General features: G+C 51.3%; 1 protein-coding gene across 1 annotated transcript; it reads right to left on the bottom strand.

Annotated features, from left to right (window-relative positions):
- ZNF71 (zinc finger protein 71) lies at positions 1–26,654 on the bottom strand. Its single transcript, XM_086690804.1, has 4 exons — positions 24,804–26,654; positions 24,568–24,634; positions 9,318–9,444; positions 1–2,705 (listed from the first exon to the last, which is right to left on the bottom strand). Exons 1-4 carry the CDS (start codon positions 24,806–24,808, stop codon positions 1,249–1,251), a joined length of 1,656 nt encoding a protein of 551 aa, XP_086546930.1. The 5' UTR covers positions 24,809–26,654; the 3' UTR covers positions 1–1,248.
- Between the last annotated feature and the right edge of the window lie 401 nt (positions 26,655–27,055).

The raw sequence follows: 27,055 nt of genomic DNA, 5'->3' as shown, positions 1-27,055 counted from the left end.
TGATCTCTCAAAGTGAGTTGTTTATTCTTTGCGGACATCATCAAGAAGCGTAGGACGTTCGGAAACACCAGGACATTTGGGGCAAGTGGCATCGAATGTTAAAAGGACAAAGGGCAGCATCAAAGTCCCCCGAGAAAGGAGACCCTGGGGGAGCTCTTCACGTAAACAAAGCATCAGGTCAGCCTTAGGAGACTCACTTGGAGCTACCTTCAAATTCGACTGCAAAAAACAGCTATAAAAACAGGCAGTCTGTGTTCAGAAATGCGTACTGACTAAACCCAGTTAAGTATTTAAACCTGAATCACCTGCCCTCCCCCTCTCCCCACAAGCAGGAGACTGATTTTGATGGCGGAACTGGTTCCTGTATCTTCTGAACCCGGCGACTGTTTAAAATGACACTGGTCTCTCAGGGCGCCTGGGTGGCTCAGCCAGTTGAGCATCCGACTTAATTTGGGCTCAGGTCATGATCTCACCGTTGATGAGATCCAGGCCTGTGTTCGGCTCTTTGTTGACAGCGTGCACCCTGCTTGGGATGCTCTCTGTGCCCCTCCCCCACTCTCTCCCTCTCTCTCTCAATAAATAAACATTTTTTAAAAATTACACCTTTAAAAGTTTTATTGTAAAAAAACCTAAACGACCACTATGAGAAACTTCGGCATCCCAAGTGCTTATTATTTGCTGACCCTGAAAACCACCTCCTCCCTGTCACACAGCTTGTCAGCTTCTGCGGCGTTAGTGGCTTGGGGACAGACAGAGGGATGGAGGGGAGCGGGGCTCTGGCTTCCACCCCAGGAGAAAACTCAGGAGGGTGCCCACCTGGCATCTGCACTAGATCTAGGGTCCCAAAATGTCCACATTCACTTATGGAGTCCACCTCCCCTCTCAGCCCCCTCCTCCGGAGTGTCCCCCCCCCCCCCCCGGGACACTAAGTGCTCTGTCCCAGCCCTTACAGTCCACTCCCACGGCCTAGAACCCTGATGCCCCGGTTCCTGGGGCTCCCGTGAGTGTCCAGCCACAGAGACCCTGACCATGTTCCTAAGCACATTAGACACGGAGGGACTGGCTTCCTCCTTCGGCCCTGCGGGTGCCCCGTAGCAAGAGGACCTGTGCACAAGTCCCCACTCGTAAGGCCCGCCTGGGGCGCGCTACCCGGGGGCTCCCGCGTCTGCACCGCCCGTGCTGGGGGCTCAGGCCCCCCCCAAGCGCCCCCCACGCCTCCCCGGGAACAGGCGCCCCCCACGCCTCCCCCTAGGTGTGGATCCTCAGGTGGCGCGTGAGGTTGGTGTTCCGGCTGAAGGTTTTCCCGCACTCGCCGCACCTATAGGGCTTCTCGCCGGTGTGGATGCGCTGGTGGACGGTGAGCGAGGAGTTCTTGATGAAGGCCTTGCCACACTGGGCGCAGCGGTACGGCTTCTCGCCCGTGTGGATGCGCTGGTGCTCGATGAGGTACGCGCTCTGGCTGAAGGCCTTGCCGCACTCGCCGCACGCGTACGGCTTCTCGCCGGTGTGGCCCGTCTGGTGCACGAGCAGGGACGAGCGGCCCGTGAAGTGCTTCCTGCACACGGAGCACTCGTACGGCTTCTCGCCCGTGTGCACCCGCCGGTGCTGCGTGAGCGACGAGTTCTTGCTGAAGGCCTTGCCACACGCGTTGCACTCGAAGGGCTTGACCCCGATGTGGAAGCGCTGGTGCTGGATCAGGTAGGAGCTCTGGCTGAAGGCCTTGCCGCACTCGCCGCACACGTACGGCTTCTCGCCCGTGTGGTTCCGCCGGTGCAGCGTCAGCGACGAGCTCTTGTTGAAGGCCTTGCCGCAGTCCCCGCAGCGGAACGGCTTCTCGCCCGTGTGCGTGCGCCGGTGCTCGGTCAGGTGCATGTTCTGGCTGAAGGCGCGCCCGCACTCGGCGCACGCGTACGGCTTCTCGCCCGTGTGCGTGCGCCGATGCACGGTCAGGTGCATGTTCTGGCTGAAGGCCTTGCCGCAGTCCCCGCACGCGTACGGCCGCTCGCCCGTGTGCACGCGCTCGTGCTGCGCCAGGGACGAGGTCTTGCGAAAGGCCTTCCCGCACGCGGCGCACGCGTACGGCTTCTCGCCCGTGTGCGTGCGCTGGTGCACGGTCAGGTTCATGCGCTGGCTGAAAGCCTTGCCGCAGTCCCCGCAGCGGTACGGCTTCTCCCCGGTGTGGACCCTGCGGTGGATGGTGAGGGACGAGCGCTCGATGAAGTGCTTCCCGCACTCGTCACACTCGAAGGGCCTCTCCCCGGTGTGGGTCCTCCGATGCTTCACGAGGGACGAGCTGCGGCTGAAGGCCTTGCCGCACGTGGCGCACGCGTAAGGCTTCTCCTCTGCGTCCAGTCTGGAGGGCTGGCTGAGGTCTGCGCCGAGCACCACGCGCGGCTGGGACCCTGCTTCCCCCGGACCCGCCGATGGTGGCGGGCACAGGCTGGGGCTTTGGGGGGTGAGGACCTGAGGTTCCCGACGACACTCGGGGGCGAGCTCCTGAGAAAACTCCGACCGCCCCAGGCAGGTCCTGGCGCCCCCCTGCTGCCTCCTCTCCACCCAGTCACCCAGGGTCCACGCGCCTTCAAAGGCCAGGCCGCAGGCACCATTTCTCGTGGGTCCCTCGGCCACCGCCCCGACGGATGGCCTGTGTTCCGCAATGTCCTCCTTTGGACCCGATTCCTTCATTTCAGGTCTAGACTCCAAGTCTGGGGGAGGGGAGAGAGAAGACGAGACACATGGAGTTAACAAGGCTGGGAGCAAGGACCTTCCAGAGCGCGGGATGGGCAGGTGACATCGGAGACCGCCCTGCCGAGCGCAAGGGCAGCGATGAGCGGGCGGCAAAGGTGGTCTGAAGAAGCAGAGCCCACATGAGGCGGAGGGGGTGGAGGGGACAGGACCTGTCCCTTTGGGGGAGCGGAGACAAGGGCAGCCCAGCCCGCACACAGGAGCTCAGAGGAGAGCCGCCTGTACAGAAACAACAGGAGGTACCGGGCTTGGACCGAGCGGATCAGCTCGAGGAAACCCGAACAAGTTCTGCAATGGGCTCCTTGCTTCCAGGGACCACCCCGAACACCCCCAACCGCGGAGGCTTCTCAAAGCATCAGGCGTTGTTAGAAACGCTAAGGTGACAGCTGACATTTATGGGGGTGTGCTGCTTGTCCTCTATCCCCCCCACCTGCCAGCCAAGCTCCGCCCTTCCCTGCCCCTCCCCCCTCCTCCGCTGCCCAGACCCTCGCACCTCTGCACATCCTCCCCGCCGCCCCCACCCCCCCCCCCCCCCCGCCGGAATCACAGCCCCGCTGCGGCTCGAGTGCCCGCCTACATGTACCCTGTTGGTTTCTAAATCTCTATTTCCAGTCCAGGGGACTCTCCTGAGTTCCAGACTCTGTATCACGGGTCCAACGGCTTCATTCCCAACACGCAGAAGCTGTGAGATCTTCTTCACACAACAATCTCCACGTGGAGCCCTCCTTCCCAGGAGGCGACAAGACCCAGCAGGGGAGGAGCAGCTGATCCCGCTCTCCCACTTGAACGCCCACCTAGCCCGCAACCCCTGGAGTCTGAGACCCCTCCCCTAAATCCTGCGGCTGTGCCACATGGCAGTCTGGAATTCAGGGTCTTCTATATGCTGATGCCTCCCCCATTTACCCGTCCAGCCCACACTCTGAGCTCTGCTGGAATATTCGAAAGCCTACCTGGTGTCCCCCGGGATACTGCAAACCTAGTGCATCTGACTGGGGCCCCTGCCCCTCCAAGCACTATGATAAAAAGAAAGGCTCATCAAAGAGACTTAGCAAGTAAGTGAGACACAGAAGAACCAGTACTGTAGGAATCCAGTGACGTGAGGTTCCCGGGGGCATCACGTCCACAGAGACAGAAAGCAGACGGCGCCAGGGGCTGGGGGCTGCGGGAGGAGGAGGGGGAGAGGGAGTTGGCGCTTAAAGGGCACAGAGTTCCAGTTCTGCCCGGAGAAAAGAGTTCTATGGATGGATGATGGCGGCAGCAGATCAGTGTGAATGTACCTAATACCACCAAACTGTACGCCTAAAAACTGTTAAAACGGTAAACTTTATGTATGTCTTACCACAACAGAAAATAAAATAAAATAAAGTAAAATAAAATGGAATTGAGGGGCGCCTGGGTGGCGCAGTCGGTTAAGCGTCCGACTTCAGCCAGGTCACGATCTCGCGCTCCGTGAGTTCGAGCCCCGCGTCGGGCTCTGGGCTGATGGCTCAGAGCCTGGAGCCTGTTTCCGATTCTGTGTCTCCCTCTCTCTCTGCCCCTCCCCCGTTCATGCTCTGTCTCTCTCTGTCCCAAAAATAAATTAAAAAAAAACGTTGAAAAAAAAAATTAAAAAAAAAAAAATGGAATTGAATGAAACAAAAAATGAAATGAAATTAAAAAATAAAAAAACATGAAATAAAATAACATGAAATGAAATAACACGAAATAAAAAATAAAATACCATGAAATAAAATAACGAAATGAAATAAAAAATGAAATAAAATAATGAAATGAAATTTAATAAAATAAAATAAAATGAAATAAAATAAAATAAAATGGAATGGAATGAAATAAAACGAAATAAAAAATAAAATACCATGAAATAAAATAACGAAATGAAATAAAAAATGAAATAAAATAATGAAATGAAATTTAATAAAATAAAATAAAATAAAATAAAATAAAATAAAATAAAATAAAATAAAATAGATGTGGCAGTCATCCTTGATTCGCTCCTTCCCTCCCACCCTCCAGACTGTTAACAAGAGCCACTGGACGTGCACAACAGACTGGACCGGATCCAATCTCGCGTCACCCCTGCCCGCGATCCACTTAGGCACCCTGGATTTCTGGCCTGAAATGTGGCAAGACCCGTCACCCTCAGCCCTCCGCAATGCATTCTCCGCTCAGCAGCAAGAGGATGTTCTTAGGAGTCAGACCACACCGTCCAGCGCCTTCTGGTATGCTGACATGCGAAGCCAAGGCCTTCCCCGGCCTACAGGGTCCTTGGGACGGAGCCAGGGCCCCCTCTCCTGAGCTGTCCCCCACTCTCCATCCCCTGCTCACTTGCTGGCAGCCACACTTGCCCTCTGGTTCCTGTTATACTCCCTGCCAAGTTCTTCCTGCCTCAGGGCCTTTACATGTGCCGCTGCCCCACCTTCCCACTGGTGCTCATCCTTCAGCCCTCAGTGAACACTTCTCCACAGGGAGGTCTTTCCTGTCCATCCTGCGGTGGAAAGGAAGACTCCTCCTGCTAGTCTCTTTCCGGTTTGGTTGTGGGCACTCATCATGGTCTATGGCAACTTTTGTCTGTCCCTGGACCTGCTGATTGCCAGTGCCCCCCCACCCCAACCCCACTGTGGAAAGTGAGCTTGTCTGGCCCAGCTCCTGCGGCAGTGCCTGGCACACAGAAGGTATCAGATGCACATTCACTGGGCACCTGCAGTGCTAAGCAATCGGCTTGTATCGTTCCATGTGACCCTGACCACCACATGCGACTTAGGTACTCTTAAGATTGTGCCCATTTTACAGAAGAGGACACGGAGGCTCTGAGAAGGAAGTCACATACTCAAGGCCACAGAGCACTAGAGGCAGAGCTGGGATCCAAGTGGTCTGCTCCCAGAGCGGTGGCCCCCAATGAGTCACTGTTTTGCTGTGAGTTGTCTTCCTCTCCCAGCGGGAAAGATTTGAGAAATACTTAAGGTAGAGAAATGATTGTGGTTTAGTCACCTTGGGGTGTGGCGTGATGCTAAGATGTTTGGGCAGAGTGTGGCACGGGACGTGACGACCGTGGTGGGGGGGGAGGGTAATGGTGGATTTCAGGGGGGGGGGAATGGGGTCTGAGACATGCTGGGACAGAAGCTGGCTGTGGCTACAAGCTCACAGCGGGCAGAGAGTCAGCTGTGAGAATAGCTGAAAGTCTTCTGCAGCCAATACTCCGCTCTGAGCCATGACAAGCTGTGAATACACAGCTCGACGGCAACCAGATGAACCCAACCCGCCACCGGGCATTTCACCAAAGAGACTGGCAGGGAGCAAAGTGCTGATGATGCGTGGCTGGTGGACACAGGCATTCTTGCCTACCGTCGAGGAAATGCTAACAGCATCTGCTGAGGTCACTCTGGCAAACAGCCGCTAGTGTGCAAAATGCTATTTGTTCCTTTTGGTCTAAATATGGATGTACTGTTTTTTGGGTTTTTTTTCGTGTGGTACTCGATTTCCTGTCCTTCAGTTTGTTTTCCTGTATTCTGGATTTCTACGATTGTTTCTGATCACAAAGTAATCCACACTTGTCAGTAAAACACCAAACATCAAAAAATAACATAAAACGGAAACCTCCTGCGATCTCTTCTGTCTGCATTAACTGTTTGGTGTGTACTTTTACAGAACTTTTTCCCCAGTGCCTACCTTTTTATTATATTTTATTTTTTAATGTTTATGTATTTATTTTAAGAGAGGGAAAGCACAAGCAGGAGAGGGGCAGAGGTTGAGATGGAAAGAATCCCAAGCAGGCTCCGCACGATCGGCGGAGAACTCATGAACCATGAGATCATGGCCTGACCTGAAATCAAGAGTCGGATGCTCAGCTGACTGAGCCACCCAGGTGGTCCTACATCACCCAGTTTACTCACGGGAAAGGCTGCAGGCTGCAGCACCGAGGAGTAAACTGAGGCAGAGCCCAGCAGACCCCCTGAGCAGAGAGAGTGCTTTGGAGATCTGCAAGGTCCTCCCTGAAGCATCAGATTACAGATCACAACATGCATACATGGAAACTACCCACGCTCGCAGAAGAACCCAAAAGGATTTGAAAGCAGTACCCAGAGCCCGTCAGGGCTGGGCACAGAGCCTTCTCACACCAGCCAGCCAGGTAACCCACACCACCGAATTCACGGGCAGCGGGCAGGGCACTCAGGGGGTTGTGGGGACAGCAAGCCATCTAGACTGAGCACAGGTCATAACGGCAGAAAGTGAGAGCAGGTCAAATGACACGGGGTTGGTGTCAAAACAGATACAGATGAAGGACACAGAACAGAGCCGGGAGTTCGACCCACACACGCGCACACGGACAGCTGATTTTTGACAAACATGCGAAGGCAATTCAGTGGAGAAAATTCAGTGGAAATGTTTCCAGTGGAACAGTTCGGCCTTTTTGACAAAGCCTGTGGAACAAGTGGATACTCTCAACGACCAAATTGAGCTTCAATGAACACTTTGCATCATTACAAAAATTAACTCTCTAGGGGTGCCTGGGTGGCGCAGTCGGTTAAGCGTCCGACTTCAGCCAGGTCACGATCTCGCGGTCCGTGAGTTCGAGCATCAGGCTCTGGGCTGATGGCTCGGAGCCTGGAGCCTGTTTCCGATTCCTCTCTCTCTGCTCCTCCCCCGTTCATGCTCTGTCTCTCTCTGTCCCAAAAATAAAAAATAAAAACGTTGAAAAAAAACTTAAAAAAAAACCAAACAAAAAAAAACACAAAAAAACAAAAATTAACTCTCTAGGGATCCCAGAAGAAAACACAAAACCTAAAAACCCTACGGTTTATGGAAGAGAACCTTTGTGGCCTGTGACAGGCAAAGATTTCATAGATATGGTCCCAAAAGCATGATCCTCGAGGAAAATGATTGATAAACTGGACTTCGTCAAGTTAAAAACTTCTGCTCTTCAACAATTAGTTGACTGTGGGGCACTTGGACACCTGCATTGAACGGTGACGTCAGGCCCCTTTTCTACACGGTTCACAAAAACTCACTCAAAATAGACCAACAACCTAAACAAAGAGCCGAAACTATAAAAGTCTTAGAAGAAAACACAGGAAGGAATCTTAGCGGCTTGGGTTGGGCAATGGTCTCTTAGGACACCAAAAGCATGGAAGATCCCCAAGAAAGGCTAAAATAACAAAGATTGCATATCCAAAATTTTGACAGATCACAGAGTAGCCGGAACTCCTAAGCACGGAAATGTGAAATGGCACCAACCGCTTTGCAAAGAACGTCTGGCGGTTTCCTGAAAGGTCGGGACACATGATTGCGTGGTTCAACTGTTCTCCTGGTGTTTGCTCAAGAGAAAGGAAAACACAGGTCCTCGGTGAAAGCTGTCCGCACGGGTTCACGGCAGCTCTATTTCTATCAGCCCAGAATCGGAGACAGCGCAGATGTTCGCCAACAAGCGAAGGGACACACAGACTGTGTTCTATCCAGGAAGTAGACTGTTACTCGGCAATTAAGAGGAGTGAACTACTTGTACACGCAACATGGCGAACCTCAAAATACTTCTGCCGAGTGCAAGGAATCAGACCAAAAAGACTACTGGCTGTATCAGTGCATCTATATAAAGTTGCAGAATGCGCAGATTAAACCAAAATGCCCTAAGGCTGCCCAAGGAACGGAGGTGCGTGCACGAAGCACTGGCAGGTGCTGGAAATGGGTAATGGATATGTTCGTCATCTGGACCGTGGACATGGCTTCCCCCCGGGTGTAGACGGGTGTCAGAATGCATCCAATTGTTCGCTTTAAAAAAGTGCAGTTAACTGTAGGTCAATTATACTTCACAAAAGCCATAAAAGAAGTGAGAACATATTCTAGTTCTGAAAATTAGTGTTTTTTTTTTTTAACCTAACACTATTATCAAGGGACATCTTTCCACGTCAGCGTCTACAGAGAGCCCTCATCTTTGAAGAGATGTGTGGTCTCCATCTCACTGGTATAATGGGATATGTTTAGCCAGTCTTGTGTAGGTAGGCATTTAGGCCTTTTATCCTTTTCCTCCTATGTAAAACTTTGCACACTTACAGGGAGATCGCTAAAGACAGAACCGTTAAAAATGTGGTTGATAATGCCAAACTGTCCTCCAAAAGAGCTGTCCCAACTTTATGCTCCTAAAACGAGAAAGTCCTTTTCCCTACACTCTCATAATACAGGCTATCTTCATTCTTTTTCATCTCTGTGTACCTCACGGGCAAAAACTAGATTTCTTTGACTTGATTTGTATTTATTTCTCTGACTATTGGTAAGCTTTAAAATTTTTTTATGAAGGGTAATTTTGTATATTTCTACATTCATGAACTGCCAGCTCATAGGTTTGGTCTATCTTCCTATCATCCTTTTTCTTGTTTTATTCTTGTTTACTCCTGGGAGCTCTTTATATAATTATAATCCTTTGACCATTACACAGGTGGTAAATATTATTCCCCCATTACCTGTCAACTTTATTTTTATCTTTGAGTCATTTAAACTTCCTACATAGTCAAATCTGTCCATCTTTTTTCTTATTTCTTTGCAGGCCGGCGGTGAGAAATTCAGCAAAGCTGCCCCCTTACCCAGAGAAACCAGGTTCCTGTAGTTCTCCAGCATCACATCTCTGTACAGGTCCTTCTGGGCAGGCTCCAGCTGCTGCCACTCCTCCTGCGTGAAGTCCACGGCCACGTCCCTGAATGTCACTGATTCCTGTAAGAGGAAACCCACAACCGCTCACCGCAGGGCCCTGCTCACAGAGGTCTGGAGAAATGGCCGGAAAAGCCAAGAGGACTTAGGGAAGGCAGACAAATCTGGAGTGATTTCAACAAGGTTCGGAGTTCTGAAGGGACCAACTGCTCAGTGTCCTTGGTGCCTACTTCTATTGGGATGGTCCTCAGACAGAGAAACAAAACAAACGTAAGATTGTTTAGAGCGGAAAGTGACACACTTGAGAAGCAGAGAAGGAACCAAAGGTATAATGACCGTAACCCTGTGAATCGCCCTGTGCATGAGTTGCCCGTCAAAGGCGGAATCCTAGATGGGATCCAGTAGTTCAACAAACTGTCCTGAGCCCCTACGGAGCTGCAGGCACTGAGCTGGGTGCTGGGCAGGAGCCATGGAAAGTTCAAGAACCAGGTCCTCATGGACGAGGCAGGAACACACACGGGACGGACCGGCCATCTGCTCAATACCACTGTGAAGGTATGAACGAGATCCTCCAGGCGCCTGAGCAAAGGCAGCCTGAGGGGGTGTCCGGGGAGATTTCGGAAAGTTGACACCAAATGTGGTCTGAGGGGACAGTTAGTGGTTGGGTCCGTGGGATGAGATTCTGGAGGGGGGAGGGGCTGGGATGAAGACCTGAGGCTAAAAGGCAGATGGGCCCAGGGCGGGGGACGGTGGGAAGTTCACGGGGTGGAAGCCTCAGTGCCTTCCCAGCTGATGCTGTGAGCCCCATGGATATAACACATATCCCATAGCACGGGAGGTAACGACGGGGGGCGATGGTGGCCATCACAACAGTGACAAGACCTATCACTTGTTATGCAGACGCTATGGGCCGGGTCCCATTCGAAGTGCTTGTTATAGGTCGAGTTCTGCCCACCCCCAAGTCCTAACCCCCAGCATCCCCGAATGGGACGTCATTTGGAACTAGGGACAGTGCAGTTGCAATTAGTTAGGAGGAAATCATACTGGAGGAGGAGGGGGGCCCTTAAACCTCCAGGACTGGCATCCTTATAAACAAGGGAAATTCAGACCCGCACGGGCACACAGGGAGAACACCCTGTGAAGTGACCTTATGCCGCCACAAGCCAAGACCTACCAGCGGCCAGAAGGGAGGCCCGGAACGCATCCTTCCCTAACACCTTCAGAGGAAGCACGGCCCTGCCGACGCCATGACCTTGTGGCCTCCGTCCTCCAGGACTGTGAGGACACACAGTTACGTTGTTTAAGCCCCCCAGTCTGGGGTCACTTTTCTTACGGCAGCCTTAGCAAACCAACACATCCGTCTTGCTCTCAGTGATCCCCAGTGCTTTGTACCATGCCTGGCATACAGTAGGCACTCACTAAGTAGCTCCTGAATGAATCCGTGGATCAGTGAGTAAGGAGGGCATGAGGACTGAGGAAGTTAATCCACATCTGAGGCTCAGAACATTGCACGTATACAGTAAGTGCTCAAGCACCGTCAGCCACTGTTACTGCCGCCCACTCGTCCTCGACTCTCTCCTCGGTCCTCTGAGCACCTCTGCCGGCTGGACAGTGAGAGACCCTCTCCGCGGGCCACTCCCTTCATTGTCCCGAGTGCCTGCCCAGTGCCAGGGCTCACGCTGTGCCCCCCATCTCAGTCTCAGCGGCCCCCACCACTTGACGTGGAAGCAGCATAACCTGGTGGTTATGGGTTTGGACTTGGGAGCCAGGTAGCCTGCAGCGAAATCCTGGCTCTGCCCCTTCCTGTGTGTCCTTGGGCTGTGTGTCCTTGGGCTACTGTCTTAACCCTTCTGTGTCTTGTTTGTTCAGCAGGCTTCAGAACAACAATGTCCCCCCCCGCCCTGGTACTGGTCACGAACTTCAGACCAACAATGTCCCCCCCCCATAGTGATCATGGACTTCAGAACAACAATGTCCCCCCCCCCGTAGTGGTCACGAACTTCAGAACAACAATGTCCCCCCCCCATAGTGATCATGGACTTCAGAACAACAATGTCCCCCCCCCCGTAGTGATCATGGACTTGAGAACAACAATGTCCCCCCCCCCCGTAGTGGTCACGAACTTCAGAACAACAATGTCCCCCCCCATAGTGATCATGGACTTCAGAACAACAATGTCCCCCCCCCATAGTGGTCACGAACTTCAGAACAACAATGTCCCCCCCCCATAGTGATCATGGACTTCAGAACAACAATGTCCCCCCCCCTCGTAGTGGTCACGAACTTCAGAACAACAATGTTCCCCCCCCCATACTGGTCACGAACTTCAGAACAACAATGTCCCCCCCCCCGTAGTGGTCACGAACTTCAGAACAACAATGTCCCCCCTCCTTAGTGGTGACGAACTTCAGAACAATAATGTCCCCCCCCCGTAGTGGTCACGAACTTCAGAACAACAATGTCCCCCCCTGTATGGTCACGGACTTCAGAACAACAATGTCCCCCCCCCGTAGTGATCATGGACTTCAGAACAACAATGTCCCCCCTCCTTAATGGTCACGAACTTCAGAACAACAATGTCCCCCCCCATAGTGATCATGGACTTCAGAACAACAATGTCCCCCCCCCATAGTGGTCACGAACTTCAGAACAACAATGTCCCCCCCCCATAGTGATCATGGACTTCAGAACAACAATGTCCCCCCCACCTCGTAGTGGTCACGAACTTCAGAACAACAATGTCCCCCCCCCGTAGTGGTCACGAACTTCAGAACAACAATGTCCCCCCCTGTATGGTCACGGACTTCAGAACAACAATGTCCCCCCCCCGTAGTGATCATGGACTTCAGAACAACAATGTCCCCCCTCCTTAATGGTCACGAACTTCAGAACAACAATGTCCCCCCCCATAGTGATCATGGACTTCAGAACAACAATGTCCCCCCCCCATAGTGGTCACGAACTTCAGAACAACAATGTCCCCCCCCCATAGTGATCATGGACTTCAGAACAACAATGTCCCCCCCACCTCGTAGTGGTCACGAACTTCAGAACAACAATGTCCCCCCCCCGTAGTGGTCACGAACTTCAGAACAACAATGTCCCCCCCTGTATGGTCACGGACTTCAGAACAACAATGTCCCCCCCCCGTAGTGATCATGGACTTCAGAACAACAATGTCCCCCCTCCTTAATGGTCACGAACTTCAGAACAACAATGTCCCCCCCCCATAGTGATCATGGACTTCAGAACAACAATGTCCCCCCCCCATAGTGGTCACGAACTTCAGAACAACAATGTCCCCCCCCATAGTGATCATGGACTTCAGAACAACAATGTCCCCCCCACCTCGTAGTGGTCACGAACTTCAGAACAACAATGTCCCCCCCCCATAGTGGTCACAAACTTCAGAACAACAATGTCCCCCCTCCTTAATGGTCACGAACTTCAGACCAACAATGTCCCCCCTCCTTAGTGGTCACGAACTTCAGAACAACAATGTCCCCCCCCCATAGTGATCATGGACTTCAGAACAACAATGTCCCCCCCCCCGTAGTGGTCACGAACTTCAGAATAACAATGTCCCCCCCCCGTAGTGGTCACGAACTTCAGAACAACAATGTCCCCCCTCCTTAATGGTGACGAATTTCAGACCAACAATGTTCCCCCTCCTTAGTGGTCACAAACTTCAGAACAACAATGTCCCCCCCCCCCGTAGTGGTCACGAACTTCAGAACAATAATGTCCCCCTCCTTAGTGGTCACGAACTTCAGAACAACAATGTTCCCCCCCCCCATACTGGTCACGAACTTCAGAACAACAATGTCCCCCCTCCTTAGTGGTGACAAACTTCAGAACAATAATGTCCCCCCCCCCCGTAGTGGTCACGAACTTCAGAACAACAATGTCCCCCCCCCGTAGTGGTCACAGACTTCAGAACAACAATGTCCCCCCCCCGTAGTGATCATGGACTTCAGAACAACAATGTCCCCCCCCCCCGTAGTGGTCACGAACTTCAGAACAACAATGTCCCCCCCCATAGTGATCATGGACTTCAGAACAACAATGTCCCCCCCCCATAGTGGTCACGAACTTCAGAACAACAATGTCCCCCCCCCATAGTGATCATGGACTTCAGAACAACAATGTCCCCCCCCCCTCGTAGTGGTCACGAACTTCAGAACAACAATGTTCCCCCCCCCATACTGGTCACGAACTTCAGAACAACAATGTCCCCCCCCCCGTAGTGGTCACGAACTTCAGAACAACAATGTCCCCCCTCCTTAGTGGTGACGAACTTCAGAACAATAATGTCCCCCCCCCGTAGTGGTCACGAACTTCAGAACAACAATGTCCCCCCCTGTATGGTCACGGACTTCAGAACAACAATGTCCCCCCCCCCGTAGTGATCATGGACTTCAGAACAACAATGTCCCCCCTCCTTAATGGTCACGAACTTCAGAACAACAATGTCCCCCCCCATAGTGATCACGAACTTCAGAACAACAATGTCCCCCCCCCATAGTGGTCACGAACTTCAGAACAACAATGTCCCCCCCCCATAGTGATCATGGACTTCAGAACAACAATGTCCCCCCCACCTCGTAGTGGTCACGAACTTCAGAACAACAATGTCCCCCCCCCATAGTGGTCACAAACTTCAGAACAACAATGTCCCCCCTCCTTAATGGTCACGAACTTCAGACCAACAATGTCCCCCCTCCTTAGTGGTCATGGACTTCAGAACAACAATGTCCCCCCCACCTCGTAGTGGTCACGAACTTCAGAACAACAATGTCCCCCCCCCGTAGTGGTCACGAACTTCAGAACAACAATGTCCCCCCCTGTATGGTCACGGACTTCAGAACAACAATGTCCCCCCCCCGTAGTGATCATGGACTTCAGAACAACAATGTCCCCCCTCCTTAATGGTCACGAACTTCAGAACAACAATGTCCCCCCCCATAGTGATCATGGACTTCAGAACAACAATGTCCCCCCCCCATAGTGGTCACGAACTTCAGAACAACAATGTCCCCCCCCCATAGTGATCATGGACTTCAGAACAACAATGTCCCCCCCACCTCGTAGTGGTCACGAACTTCAGAACAACAATGTCCCCCCCCCGTAGTGGTCACGAACTTCAGAACAACAATGTCCCCCCCTGTATGGTCACGGACTTCAGAACAACAATGTCCCCCCCCCGTAGTGATCATGGACTTCAGAACAACAATGTCCCCCCTCCTTAATGGTCACGAACTTCAGAACAACAATGTCCCCCCCCCATAGTGATCATGGACTTCAGAACAACAATGTCCCCCCCCCATAGTGGTCACGAACTTCAGAACAACAATGTCCCCCCCCCATAGTGATCATGGACTTCAGAACAACAATGTCCCCCCCACCTCGTAGTGGTCACGAACTTCAGAACAACAATGTCCCCCCCCCCATAGTGGTCACAAACTTCAGAACAACAATGTCCCCCCTCCTTAATGGTCACGAACTTCAGACCAACAATGTCCCCCCCTCCTTAGTGGTCACGAACTTCAGAACAACAATGTCCCCCCCCCATAGTGATCATGGACTTCAGAACAACAATGTCCCCCCCCCCGTAGTGGTCACGAACTTCAGAATAACAATGTCCCCCCCCCGTAGTGGTCACGAACTTCAGAACAACAATGTCCCCCCTCCTTAATGGTGACGAATTTCAGACCAACAATGTTCCCCCTCCTTAGTGGTCACAAACTTCAGAACAACAATGTCCCCCCCCCCCGTAGTGGTCACGAACTTCAGAACAATAATGTCCCCCTCCTTAGTGGTCACGAACTTCAGAACAACAATGTTCCCCCCCCCATACTGGTCACGAACTTCAGAACAACAATGTCCCCCCTCCTTAGTGGTGACAAACTTCAGAACAATAATGTCCCCCCCCCCCGTAGTGGTCACGAACTTCAGAACAACAATGTCCCCCCCCCGTAGTGGTCACAGACTTCAGAACAACAATGTCCCCCCCCCGTAGTGATCATGGACTTCAGAACAACAATGTCCCCCCCCCCCGTAGTGGTCACGAACTTCAGAACAACAATGTCCCCCCCCCATAGTGATCATGGACTTCAGAACAACAATGTCCCCCCCCCATAGTGGTCACGAACTTCAGAACAACAATGTCCCCCCCCCATAGTGATCATGGACTTCAGAACAACAATGTCCCCCCCCCCCTCGTAGTGGTCACGAACTTCAGAACAACAATGTTCCCCCCCCCATACTGGTCACGAACTTCAGAACAACAATGTCCCCCCCCCCCGTAGTGGTCACGAACTTCAGAACAACAATGTCCCCCCTCCTTAGTGGTGACGAACTTCAGAACAATAATGTCCCCCCCCCGTAGTGGTCACGAACTTCAGAACAACAATGTCCCCCCTCCTTAATGGTGACGAATTTCAGACCAACAATGTTCCCCCTCCTTAGTGGTCACAAACTTCAGAACAACAATGTCCCCCCCCCCCCGTAGTGGTCACGAACTTCAGAACAATAATGTCCCCCTCCTTAGTGGTCACGAACTTCAGAACAACAATGTTCCCCCCCCCATACTGGTCACGAACTTCAGAACAACAATGTCCCCCCTCCTTAGTGGTGACAAACTTCAGAACAATAATGTCCCCCCCCCCCGTAGTGGTCACGAACTTCAGAACAACAATGTCCCCCCCCCGTAGTGGTCACAGACTTCAGAACAACAATGTCCCCCCCCCGTAGTGATCATGGACTTCAGAACAACAATGTCCCCCCCCCCCGTAGTGGTCACGAACTTCAGAACAACAATGTCCCCCCCCATAGTGATCATGGACTTCAGAACAACAATGTCCCCCCCCCATAGTGGTCACGAACTTCAGAACAACAATGTCCCCCCCCCATAGTGATCATGGACTTCAGAACAACAATGTCCCCCCCCCCCTCGTAGTGGTCACGAACTTCAGAACAACAATGTTCCCCCCCCCATACTGGTCACGAACTTCAGAACAACAATGTCCCCCCCCCCGTAGTGGTCACGAACTTCAGAACAACAATGTCCCCCCTCCTTAGTGGTGACGAACTTCAGAACAATAATGTCCCCCCCCCGTAGTGGTCACGAACTTCAGAACAACAATGTCCCCCCCTGTATGGTCACGGACTTCAGAACAACAATGTCCCCCCCCCCCGTAGTGATCATGGACTTCAGAACAACAATGTCCCCCCTCCTTAATGGTCACGAACTTCAGAACAACAATGTCCCCCCCCATAGTGATCATGGACTTCAGAACAACAATGTCCCCCCCCCATAGTGGTCACGAACTTCAGAACAACAATGTCCCCCCCCCATAGTGATCATGGACTTCAGAACAACAATGTCCCCCCCACCTCGTAGTGGTCACGAACTTCAGAACAACAATGTCCCCCCCCCCATAGTGGTCACAAACTTCAGAACAACAATGTCCCCCCTCCTTAATGGTCACGAACTTCAGACCAACAATGTTCCCCCTCCTTAGTGGTCACAAACTTCAGAACAACAATGTCCCCCCCCCCCGTAGTGGTCACGAACTTCAGAACAATAATGTCCCCCTCCTTAGTGGTCACGAACTTCAGAACAACAATGTTCCCCCCCCCATACTGGTCACGAACTTCAGAACAACAATGTCCCCCCTCCTTAGTGGTGACAAACTTCAGAACAATAATGTCCCCCCCCCCCCGTAGTGGTCACGAACTTCAGAACAACAATGTCCCCCCCCCCGTAGTGGTCACAGACTTCAGAACAACAATGTCCCCCCCCCGTAGTGATCATGGACTTCAGAACAACAATGTCCCCCCCCCCCGTAGTGGTCACGAACTTCAGAACAACAATGTCCCCCCCCCATAGTGATCATGGACTTCAGAACAACAATGTCCCCCCCCCATAGTGGTCACGAACTTCAGAACAACAATGTCCCCCCCCCATAGTGATCATGGACTTCAGAACAACAATGTCCCCCCCCCCCTCGTAGTGGTCACGAACTTCAGAACAACAATGTTCCCCCCCCCATACTGGTCACGAACTTCAGAACAACAATGTCCCCCCCCCCGTAGTGGTCACGAACTTCAGAACAACAATGTCCCCCCTCCTTAGTGGTGACGAACTTCAGAACAATAATGTCCCCCCCCCGTAGTGGTCACGAACTTCAGAACAACAATGTCCCCCCCTGTATGGTCACGGACTTCAGAACAACAATGTCCCCCCCCCCGTAGTGATCATGGACTTCAGAACAACAATGTCCCCCCTCCTTAATGGTCACGAACTTCAGAACAACAATGTCCCCCCCCATAGTGATCATGGACTTCAGAACAACAATGTCCCCCCCCCATAGTGGTCACGAACTTCAGAACAACAATGTCCCCCCCCCATAGTGATCATGGACTTCAGAACAACAATGTCCCCCCCACCTCGTAGTGGTCACGAACTTCAGAACAACAATGTCCCCCCCCCATAGTGGTCACAAACTTCAGAACAACAATGTCCCCCCTCCTTAATGGTCACGAACTTCAGACCAACAATGTCCCCCCTCCTTAGTGGTCACGAACTTCAGAACAACAATGTCCCCCCCCCATAGTGATCATGGACTTCAGAACAACAATGTCCCCCCCCCGTAGTGGTCACGAACTTCAGAACAACAATGTCCCCCCCCCGTAGTGGTCACGAACTTCAGAACAACAATGTCCCCCCTCCTTAATGGTGACGAATTTCAGACCAACAATGTTCCCCCTCCTTAGTGGTCACAAACTTCAGAACAACAATGTCCCCCCCCCCCGTAGTGGTCACGAACTTCAGAACAATAATGTCCCCCTCCTTAGTGGTCACGAACTTCAGAACAACAATGTTCCCCCCCCCATACTGGTCACGAACTTCAGAACAACAATGTCCCCCCCCCCCCCGTAGTGGTCACGAACTTCAGAACAACAATGTCCCCCCTCCTTAGTGGTGACAAACTTCAGAACAATAATGTCCCCCCCCCCCCGTAGTGGTCACGAACTTCAGAACAACAATGTCCCCCCCCCGTAGTGGTCACGAACTTCAGAACAACAATGCCCCCCCCCCGTAGTGGTCACGGACTTCAGAACAACAATGTCCCCCCCCGTAGTAGTCATGAACTTCAGAACAACAATGTCCCCCCCCCCATACTGGTCACGAACTTCAGAACAACAATGTCCCCCCCCCCGTAGTGGTCACGAACTTCAGAACAACAATGTCCCCTCCCCCCCATAGTGGTGACGAACTTCAGAACAACAATGTCCCCTCCCCCCCATAGTGGTGACGAACTTCAGAACAACAGTGTCCCCCCCCCCCCGTAGTGGTCACGGACTTCAGAACAACAATGTCCCCCCCCCCCCGTAGTGGTCACAAACTTCAGAACAACAATGTCCCCCCCCCCCGTCGTGGTCACGAACTTCAGAACAACAATGTCCCCTCCCCCCCGTAGTTGTCACGAACTTCAGAACAACGTCCCCCCTCCTTAGTGGTGGCGAACTTCAGAACAACAACGTCCCCCACCCCCATAGTGGTCACGGACTTCAGAACAACAATGTCCCCCCACATAGTGGTCACAAACTTCAGAACAACAATGTCCCCCCCCGTAGTGGTCACGAACTTCAGAACAACAATGTCCCCCCTCATTAGTGATCATGGACTTCAGAACAACAATGTCCCCCCCCCGTAGTGGTCACGAACTTCAGAACAACAACGTTCCCCCTCCTTAGTGGTCATGAACTTCAGACCAACAATGTCCCCCCCTCCGTACTGGTCATGGGCGTTAAGCGAGGTAATGTACGTATGCTTCCGGCACAGTCTGGCACAGCTAAGTATGTGCCTGGTTCATGTCAACTTTTGCTATCATCATCTGATTAATTTTGGCATTTCATATATATATTCTCTATATATTTAGTATTAATAGTGATTATTATCATTGTAATACTATTATTTGATTCTTTGTACTAATAGGACCTTTGCCCAGTCCTAATAATAATTCCTTCTTTATTTTTTTTATTTATTTTTAAGTGTTTATTCATTTATTTTATTTTATTTTTTTTTGAGAGGGACAGAGTGTGCATGGGGGGGGTAAGGCGCAGAGAGAGAAAGAGAATCTCAAGCTGGCTCTGCACTGTGCGTGCAGAGCCTGATGCAGTTCTCGATCCCATGAACTGTGAGATCATGACCTGAGCTGAAATCAAGAGTCGGACGCTTAACAATCTGAGCCACCCAGGTGCCCCAATAATTCCTTCTTTAAAAACCCCTGCTTTATTGAGGTACGGATGACATACAAAAAGCTGTGGATATTAATTAAGTTTGGAAAGTACACACCCATGTAATCACCACTGCAATCAAGGCCATAAACTTATCCATCACTTCTAAAAGTTTCCTCCTTCCCCTTTAAAACGTGTTTTAGGGGCGCCTGGGTGGCTCAGTCGGTTGGGCGGCCGACTTCGGCTCAGGTCATGATCTCGCGGTCCGTGAGTTCAAGCCCCGCGTCAGGCTCTGTGCTGACAGCTCAGAGCCTGGAGCCTATTTCAGATTCTGTGTCTCCCTCTCTCTGACCCTCCCCCGTTCGTGCTCTGTCTCTCTCTGTCTCAAAAATAAATAAACGTTAAAAAAAAATTTAAAAAAAAAAAAGTGTTTTATTTTTTAATATAATAATCCCTTCAGAAAGTCTTCCCTAAACATGTTCCATCTCAACTCACTCACTAGGTAAACTCTTTTTCAAGCAGGTCCCACACACCCAGCCTGGGCTGGGGGTGCACAAAAATGCTTGAAGCCAAAATGGACAGTCTTGAAGTTTTGGGCCCTACACCTTACAGCAAAGGATGCTGGGAGAGCAGAGAGCAGGGGATCGAGGAGAGTTCCCCTAGAACTGAGGCTTAACCCCCCAACACGCACAAGCTGTTGCAGTCCTCCTAGGTAACGCAGGTAAAAGAAATCAAGACAACCACCCCGGACCAGTTATAAATGAAGACATCACGTGCGGCTGCTTTGGGAAACAGTCCGACAGGTCCCTAGATGATTAAACAGAATCATCACATGAGGCCGCAATCCTATTCCTGGGTATATACGCTGGAGAAATGCGGACACGGGTGCAAACCAAAGACTTGGAATGTTCACTGCAGCATGACTGAGAATGACCAGACAGTGGAAACAACCCAAATGTCCATCACCCGCAGAATGGGGAAACAAAATGTGTTTTTTCTAGCCACACAGTGGAGCATTACTCACCCCTGAAAAGGAAGGAAGCGCTAGCCTGTGCTACATGAAGGAACCTCAAAATCAGGATGCTGAGGGGCGCCTGGGGGGCTCAGTCAGTTAACTGTGTGACTCTTGACTTGGGCTCAGGTCATGATCTCACAGTTCATGAGTTCAGGCCCTGCATCTGGGCTCCGTGCTGTCAGTGTGGAGCCTGCCTGGGATTCTCTCTCTGCCCCTCCCCTGCTGGTGCTCTCTCAAGTAAATAAACATTAAAAAACAATCATGATGCTGAAAGGCAGATACAGAAGACCATACAACGTGTGATTTCATTTACATGGAATGTGTCGGATATGAAAATTCATGGAGACAGAAAGCAGATTCGCGGCTGCCAGGGGCTGGGGGCCGGTGGAGGAAAGTGGGAATAACTGGTAATGGGGCACACATTTCCTGTTTGCATTATGGACAGGGTTTTTTTTCCACATTTATTTATTTTTGAGAAAGAGAGAGAGAGAGAAAAGGAGCAGGGGAGGGACAGGGAGAGAGGGAGACACAGAATCCAAAGCAGGCTCCAGGCTCTGAGCTGTCAGCACAGAGCCCGACGCGGGGCTCGAACTCGTGAACCGCGAGATCACGACCTGAGCTGAAGTCAGACACTTAACCCACTGAGCCACCCAGGCGCCCCTGGACTATGACTCTTCTAACCAGCCTTTGTTCCTTGCAGACAGACCTTTAGGCTGTTTGCACCCATTGCTATTAGAGTGGACCCCACCCCGCACCAAAAAGAAGAGGTGCCAAGAATATCCCTGTAAATAGATCTCAGCGTTCATGTGTCAACAGAACTGTAGGATCAATTCTTAGAAATGACATGCTGGGTCTAAGGAGAAGGTGAGGGGTTTTTTGTTGTTGTTGTTGTTTTAATTTTTAATGTTTATTTATTTTTGAGAGACAGAGAATGAGCATGGGAGGGACAGAGAGAGAGGGAAATACAGAATCTGAAGCCGGCTCCAGGCTCCGAGCTGTCAGCACAGAGCCCAACGTGGGGCTCAAACCCGCGAGCCGTGAGATCATGACCTGAGCCGAAGTCGGACGCTTAACTAACTGAGCCACCCAGGCGCCCCCGTTTTTTGTTTTTAATCCAGTTTTAACAAAAACGTGACAGATTTTTTTAAGTTTATTTATTTTAAAAGGCAGAGAGAGTGTGTGCACGCATGTGTAAGAGTGAGGGAGGGTCAGAGAGAAAGGGAGGGTGAAAGAGAATCCCAAGCTGGGTCTGAGCTGTCAGCATGAAGCCCAATGTGGGGCTCGAACCCATGAACCATGAGATCATGACCTGAACCGAAATCAAGAATCAGATGCTTAATTGACTGAGCCACCCGGGTGCCCCGAGACAGATTTGGTTTTAAACATATGAAGCTCTTTTGTATTTTAAAATTATAGAATAAATTAAGAAACATGGGGTGCCTGGGTGGCTCAGTCGGTTAAGCATCCAACTGCGGCTCAGGTCGTGATCTCGCCATTCGTGGGTTCGAGCCCAACGTTTGGTGCTGACCGCTCAGAGCCTGGAGCCTGCTTCAGATTCTGTGTCTCCCTCTCTCTTTGCCCATTCCCCAGTCCCACTCTGTCTCTGTCTCTGTCTCAAAAATAAGTGAACATTAAAACAAACAAAAAACAAAAAAGCAAGCCTGGGAAGAATACCCCCCCCCCCACACACACATACACATACCTGTTTAAAATTGCAAGAATACAATTGCAAGAATAAAATTGCAAGAATACAGCAAGTCCTGTAGGCTGACTATAGCACAAGACAGATAATTCCCCCGCCTGCAGAAATAGCTAATAACATTTTCTGGAAATAAAGCCTCAGTAATAACACAAACAATGCTACTCAGAAAGAGCCCGTGGGACACCTTCGGCCACCACCTGTCACGCTCAAGGTTTGTACCACTTGTCACTTACACCTAAAGTGCAGAACGTTAACTTCTGACGACGGCCAGCCTGCCCAGGGGAGGCCTCTCCTCCGTCCTGTGGGGAACACATTCTGCCACCACGGGTTGGGGACTCATGGAAGGCCTCAGAAGTATCCAACCACGGATTCCCCGGATTCCTCTCCGAAAATCGCTCCTGAGAAATCGCACGAGATGCAGGGCAAGACTTCCGCCCATGTCCCTCCTGACATTATCTGTAACCATGCGTAACTGGAGACAGATACACGTCCTCCAACAGGGCAACCACTGAGGAAGCCAGCTACAGCCCTTAGAGAAAATCCTCACATAGACATTGAAGTTGATGTTACAGGCCGTTCTGAACCACACAGAGAAATGCTTAGGATGAAATCTTTGATGGAAAAAAAAAAACAGGATATAAAAACTGCTTAGCCAGGGTCGTTCTTATTTTTGCAAAACACCATGTGTGCAGGGAGAGAAAGGCTCACAAACATTCCAGAGAGGTTCTCTCCTGGGGTAAGATCACAGGTCATGCAGACTGTCTTAGCTGTGTTCTTCTGGATCTTTCTAAGCCTTTTATAATGATCATGAATGTCATTACCTACTAGAAATTTTCTTTGATTTTTATCATAGACTATTTACAGCATCAAAAAATTACTAAAAAAAAGAAATCAAAGTCACTGGATGAACATTTAGGTACAACAATAATGCAAGCAAACAAGTGATGTGTGTAAAGTTTATGAAGTTTCAAAATAAGGGAAATCCTTTTTTTTTTAAGTTCATTTTATTTTTTGAGAGAGAGAGAGAGCGTGCGCAGAGAAGGGGCAGAGAGAGAGGGAGAAAGAGAGAATCCCAAGCAGGCTCCACACCCTCGGTGCACAGGCTGCTTGAGGCTCAAACTCCCAAAACCATGAGATCCTGACCCGAGCGGAAACCAAGAGTCAGACGCTTAACCCACTGAGCCACACAGGCGCCCTGGGAAATCCTTATTGATTAAAGTTGGATGGGGGAAAAATACCAACATTAAAACCGCAAAGCCAATACTTCGTCAGTTTTTAAAAAGAATCATCAGAGGGGCTCCTGGGTGGCTCAGTCGGTTAAGCGTCCAACTTCAGCTCAGGTCATGATCTCACGGTTCGTGGGTTCGAGCCCTGCATCAGGCTCTCTGCTGACAGCACAGAGCCTGCTTGGGATTCTCTCTCTACCTCTCTCTCTGTTCCTCCTCTGCTTGTGCTCTCTCTCTGTCAAAAATAAATAAATAAACATTAAAAAGAAGAGTAATCAGAATAAATGAATACACAAATATCCATATGGTTATCTGTGGGTAGAGGGACTGTGTATGGGTGAATTATACTGTCTTACCTATAGTTTACGGGTTCTTCCTGTTTTCTAGAAGGAGCATTTATTTATATGCTATTTTTTTAATTATGAAGTATCTCTGGCATAAAAAAAAGTTTGGAGAAAAATACAACAGCCACACACATACCCCCCTCTAAAGCATAAAGCACAGTTAGCGGGAGCCACAGACGCCCAGGTACCCCTATCCCTCCAGGGTCATCCCTGCTCTCCCTGAAGGTGACCGCTGTCTTCGATGTGCAGCCTTGTTCCAGCCCGTGTCCTTCACCACGCGTGTGGATGCTCATAAGGGACATTCACACGTGTGGGACGGTGCTGCCCAGGGGCCTTTGTCACACTGCATGTGATGTGTTTAAACCACCACTCCCCAGGCGCCCATCAGTGTCTCCAGAAAGCCCTGAGGACAGAGCTGGTCACCCCCAAGCTGGTCCGTCCCCCTCGGCCGACCAAAGCCAGTGTCGCAGGGCAGGCAAGAGGCTGCTGGGCCCGGAAAGGGCCGAGCAGAGAGGAGCATCACCCATGCAGGCCACCCCATCCTCGGGGCAGACACAGCCCTCAGGAGACAGGGCCGAGTATGTGAGCCCTGCAGGGGCCCTGCCCTCTGGCCTTAGCCTCTGGAATGCAGTGCGAGAGGGCCACATGACTCACCAGGGCCTCGTCAGTCAGCAGCTGGGTGGCCATCCCTCCAGCGCCCAGGGTGACAGGAACGGGCTGACTGTGGTTGGGAGAGAGAGAGTGAGGGTACAGTGAGAGACCAGAGACCAGGCCTGGGCCTGCTTCACAGTGCAGACAGGACACGTACTCAGCAGGAAGCAGACAAGGAGGGACACACACACACACACACACACACACACACACCAATAACAAATGCTAACCACACTTACTGCATGCAAGGACCCGGACACACGTCTCTCCTTCAATCCTAACGCTCCTCAAGGTGAGTCCTATTTCCACCCCATTTCACAGATGAGAAAACTGAGGCCCGAGAGCTAGGCCACGTGCCCAAGATTCCACAGGGAATGGAGCTGGGCAGGGTACGTCCAGGTCCACCCACGTGCTCGCTGCCTCTCGAAGGCACACCCGGACACCCACCCACAGCCACTCACCCAGCATGAGTGTGCGAGTGTCCGAGTGCTGGTCTGGGGCCCCACTCCCCACCCCTGGGGGAGCTTCCCCACATTTCGTGGAGTAACTGTGAGGTTCAACTGACACACACACAGAAGGAACCGGAGCCTTACAGCTCACGGTAAGAGCTCCAGACATATCAGCGGTTATTACTGTTGTGGGTCCAGTGGGAAGGCGTCAGCTTTGTTTCAATGGGTCTCCTTTTTTACAGCAATGCCCTGCTTCCGTTTACGGCAGTCACACAGAATGCCCTTTGAAACGCAGCTGATTTAAGTAAAATAAATAAATAAAATTTAAAAACCAGTGAGCCAATTTAAATAAAAGACAAAGTTTTACTTTGGACAGGTGGCACAGCTTAGGGCAAATTCCTGGGAGTTTAGGGTATGTTGGTTCACTCTTGGTTCCATGGTGACCTGCCAGGACTTGCATGCCTCCCGTGATGGGGAGCTCACTACCTATGTTGCCAATACCTCTGAATAGAAACACGTTTTCCTTCTGCTAGAAGCCAAAAATATGCCTCCCTAGACCTCCCTCAGGATCACCTGGAAGAGGCACAGACGGTTAGCTACCGTGCCATTTCTCCAAGTGCCAGAAATCACTAGGGATGTTTATTATTATTCAGAACACACATCCCTAGGCCCCTGTCCAGACACTCTGCATCAAACCATGTGGGATGGGGGTCCAGAACCATAATTTCCAAACGGAATTACTAAAGTGTGTAATTTCCAAACGAAATTCTTAAGGTGTAAGAACCACAAAAACAAAGAAGGGTCTTTTTGAGGCCAAATGGCCCCCCACTTTCACAAGCAAAAATTTGTGATTTTAACTATGCAGGTCACACATAAGGACAGGCTGGCAGAAACCTTTAGAATACCAATTCTCTCCCAGGGGTGATTTTGGCCCCCAGGAGACATTGGGCAACACCTGGAGACATTTGTAGGTGCCACAATTTGGGGGCACGTGATGCCACGAGCATTTGGTGGGTGGAGACCAAGGATGCTGTTGAATCACTGCACGAGACGAATGTCAACGGTGTGGAGGCTCAGAATCCCCACCGTTGATCACAAAGGCGTGGGCACAGGTCTCTTACGACCCACGACCCACGTCCGCAAACTCCATAGCACAGAGTCTGGCCTACAGCAAGCCCTCAAGAAAAACGTCCTCCAGCTTAAAACTCTCCAATGGTTTCCCACAGCATCAGAGATCATCCACAGTCTTCCCACGCAGCCCAGACCTCGAACACTCGGCCCCAGGCACGTTGGCCTTCCCATCTGCCTCCCTCTTCAGAAATGCTCATCCTGTGGCTAGCTCCTTCCCACGGTCACCTGCTTGGAGAAGTCCCCCACCCCCAGACCCCTGAGCTCAAGCGGCAACACTCTCCCCGCCCTTCTACCGTCTTCTTACAGCAGACATCATTATTGACAACTGTCTTTTCAAAAAGTTGTTCTCGGGGTGCCTGGGTGGCTCAGTCCGTTAAACGTCTGACTTTGGCTCACGTCATGATCTTGCGGTCCATGAGTGCGAGCCCCAAGTCAGGCTCTGTACTGACAGTTCGGAGCCTGGAGCCTGCTTTGGATTCTGTGTCTCCCTCTCTCTCTCTCTGCCCCTCCTCTGCTCATGCTCTCTCTCTCTCAAAAATAAACATTAAAAAAAAAAAAAAAAAAGGCAGCACATGTGGGTGGGTGTGCTCCTGTGTGTCATTTCTGAGCCCTGGGGCAAGACCAGGGAATGAAAGACACCAGGTGGCGCCTTGAGGGGACCAAGTGGGAATGAGAAGGAGTTGTGCATTTTTTCCTTTGTATTCTTTTGTTTCCCTGGATGCAGTATCAAGGTCATCGTTTTTGAAACACAATTTAATTTTTAAAAAGGTATTATTTCTGGGGCGCCTGGGTGGCGCAGTCGGTTAAGCGTCCGACTTCAGCCAGGTCACGATCTCGCGGTCCGTTGAGTTCGAGCCCCGCGTCGGGCTCTGGGCTGATGGCTCAGAGCCTGGAGCCTGTTTCTGATTCTG

The sequence above is a fragment of the Puma concolor genome, chromosome E2 (assembly GCF_028749965.1).
Source record: "Puma concolor isolate L17-30 chromosome E2, mPumCon1.1.hap2, whole genome shotgun sequence".
Taxonomy (NCBI): domain Eukaryota; kingdom Metazoa; phylum Chordata; class Mammalia; order Carnivora; family Felidae; genus Puma; species Puma concolor.
This window is presented reverse-complemented; position numbering and strand designations above follow the sequence as displayed.

Excerpts from the sequence above, each read along its gene's own strand:
- ZNF71 (XM_086690804.1), bottom strand. Across the intron at positions 9,445-24,567 it reads TGCTGACTGACGAGGCCCTG|GAATCAGTGACATTCAGGGA; the intron begins GTGAGTCATGTG and ends TTCCTCTTACAG. Across the intron at positions 2,706-9,317 it reads CAGGAACCTGGTTTCTCTGG|ACTTGGAGTCTAGACCTGAA; the intron begins GTAAGGGGGCAG and ends CCCCTCCCCCAG.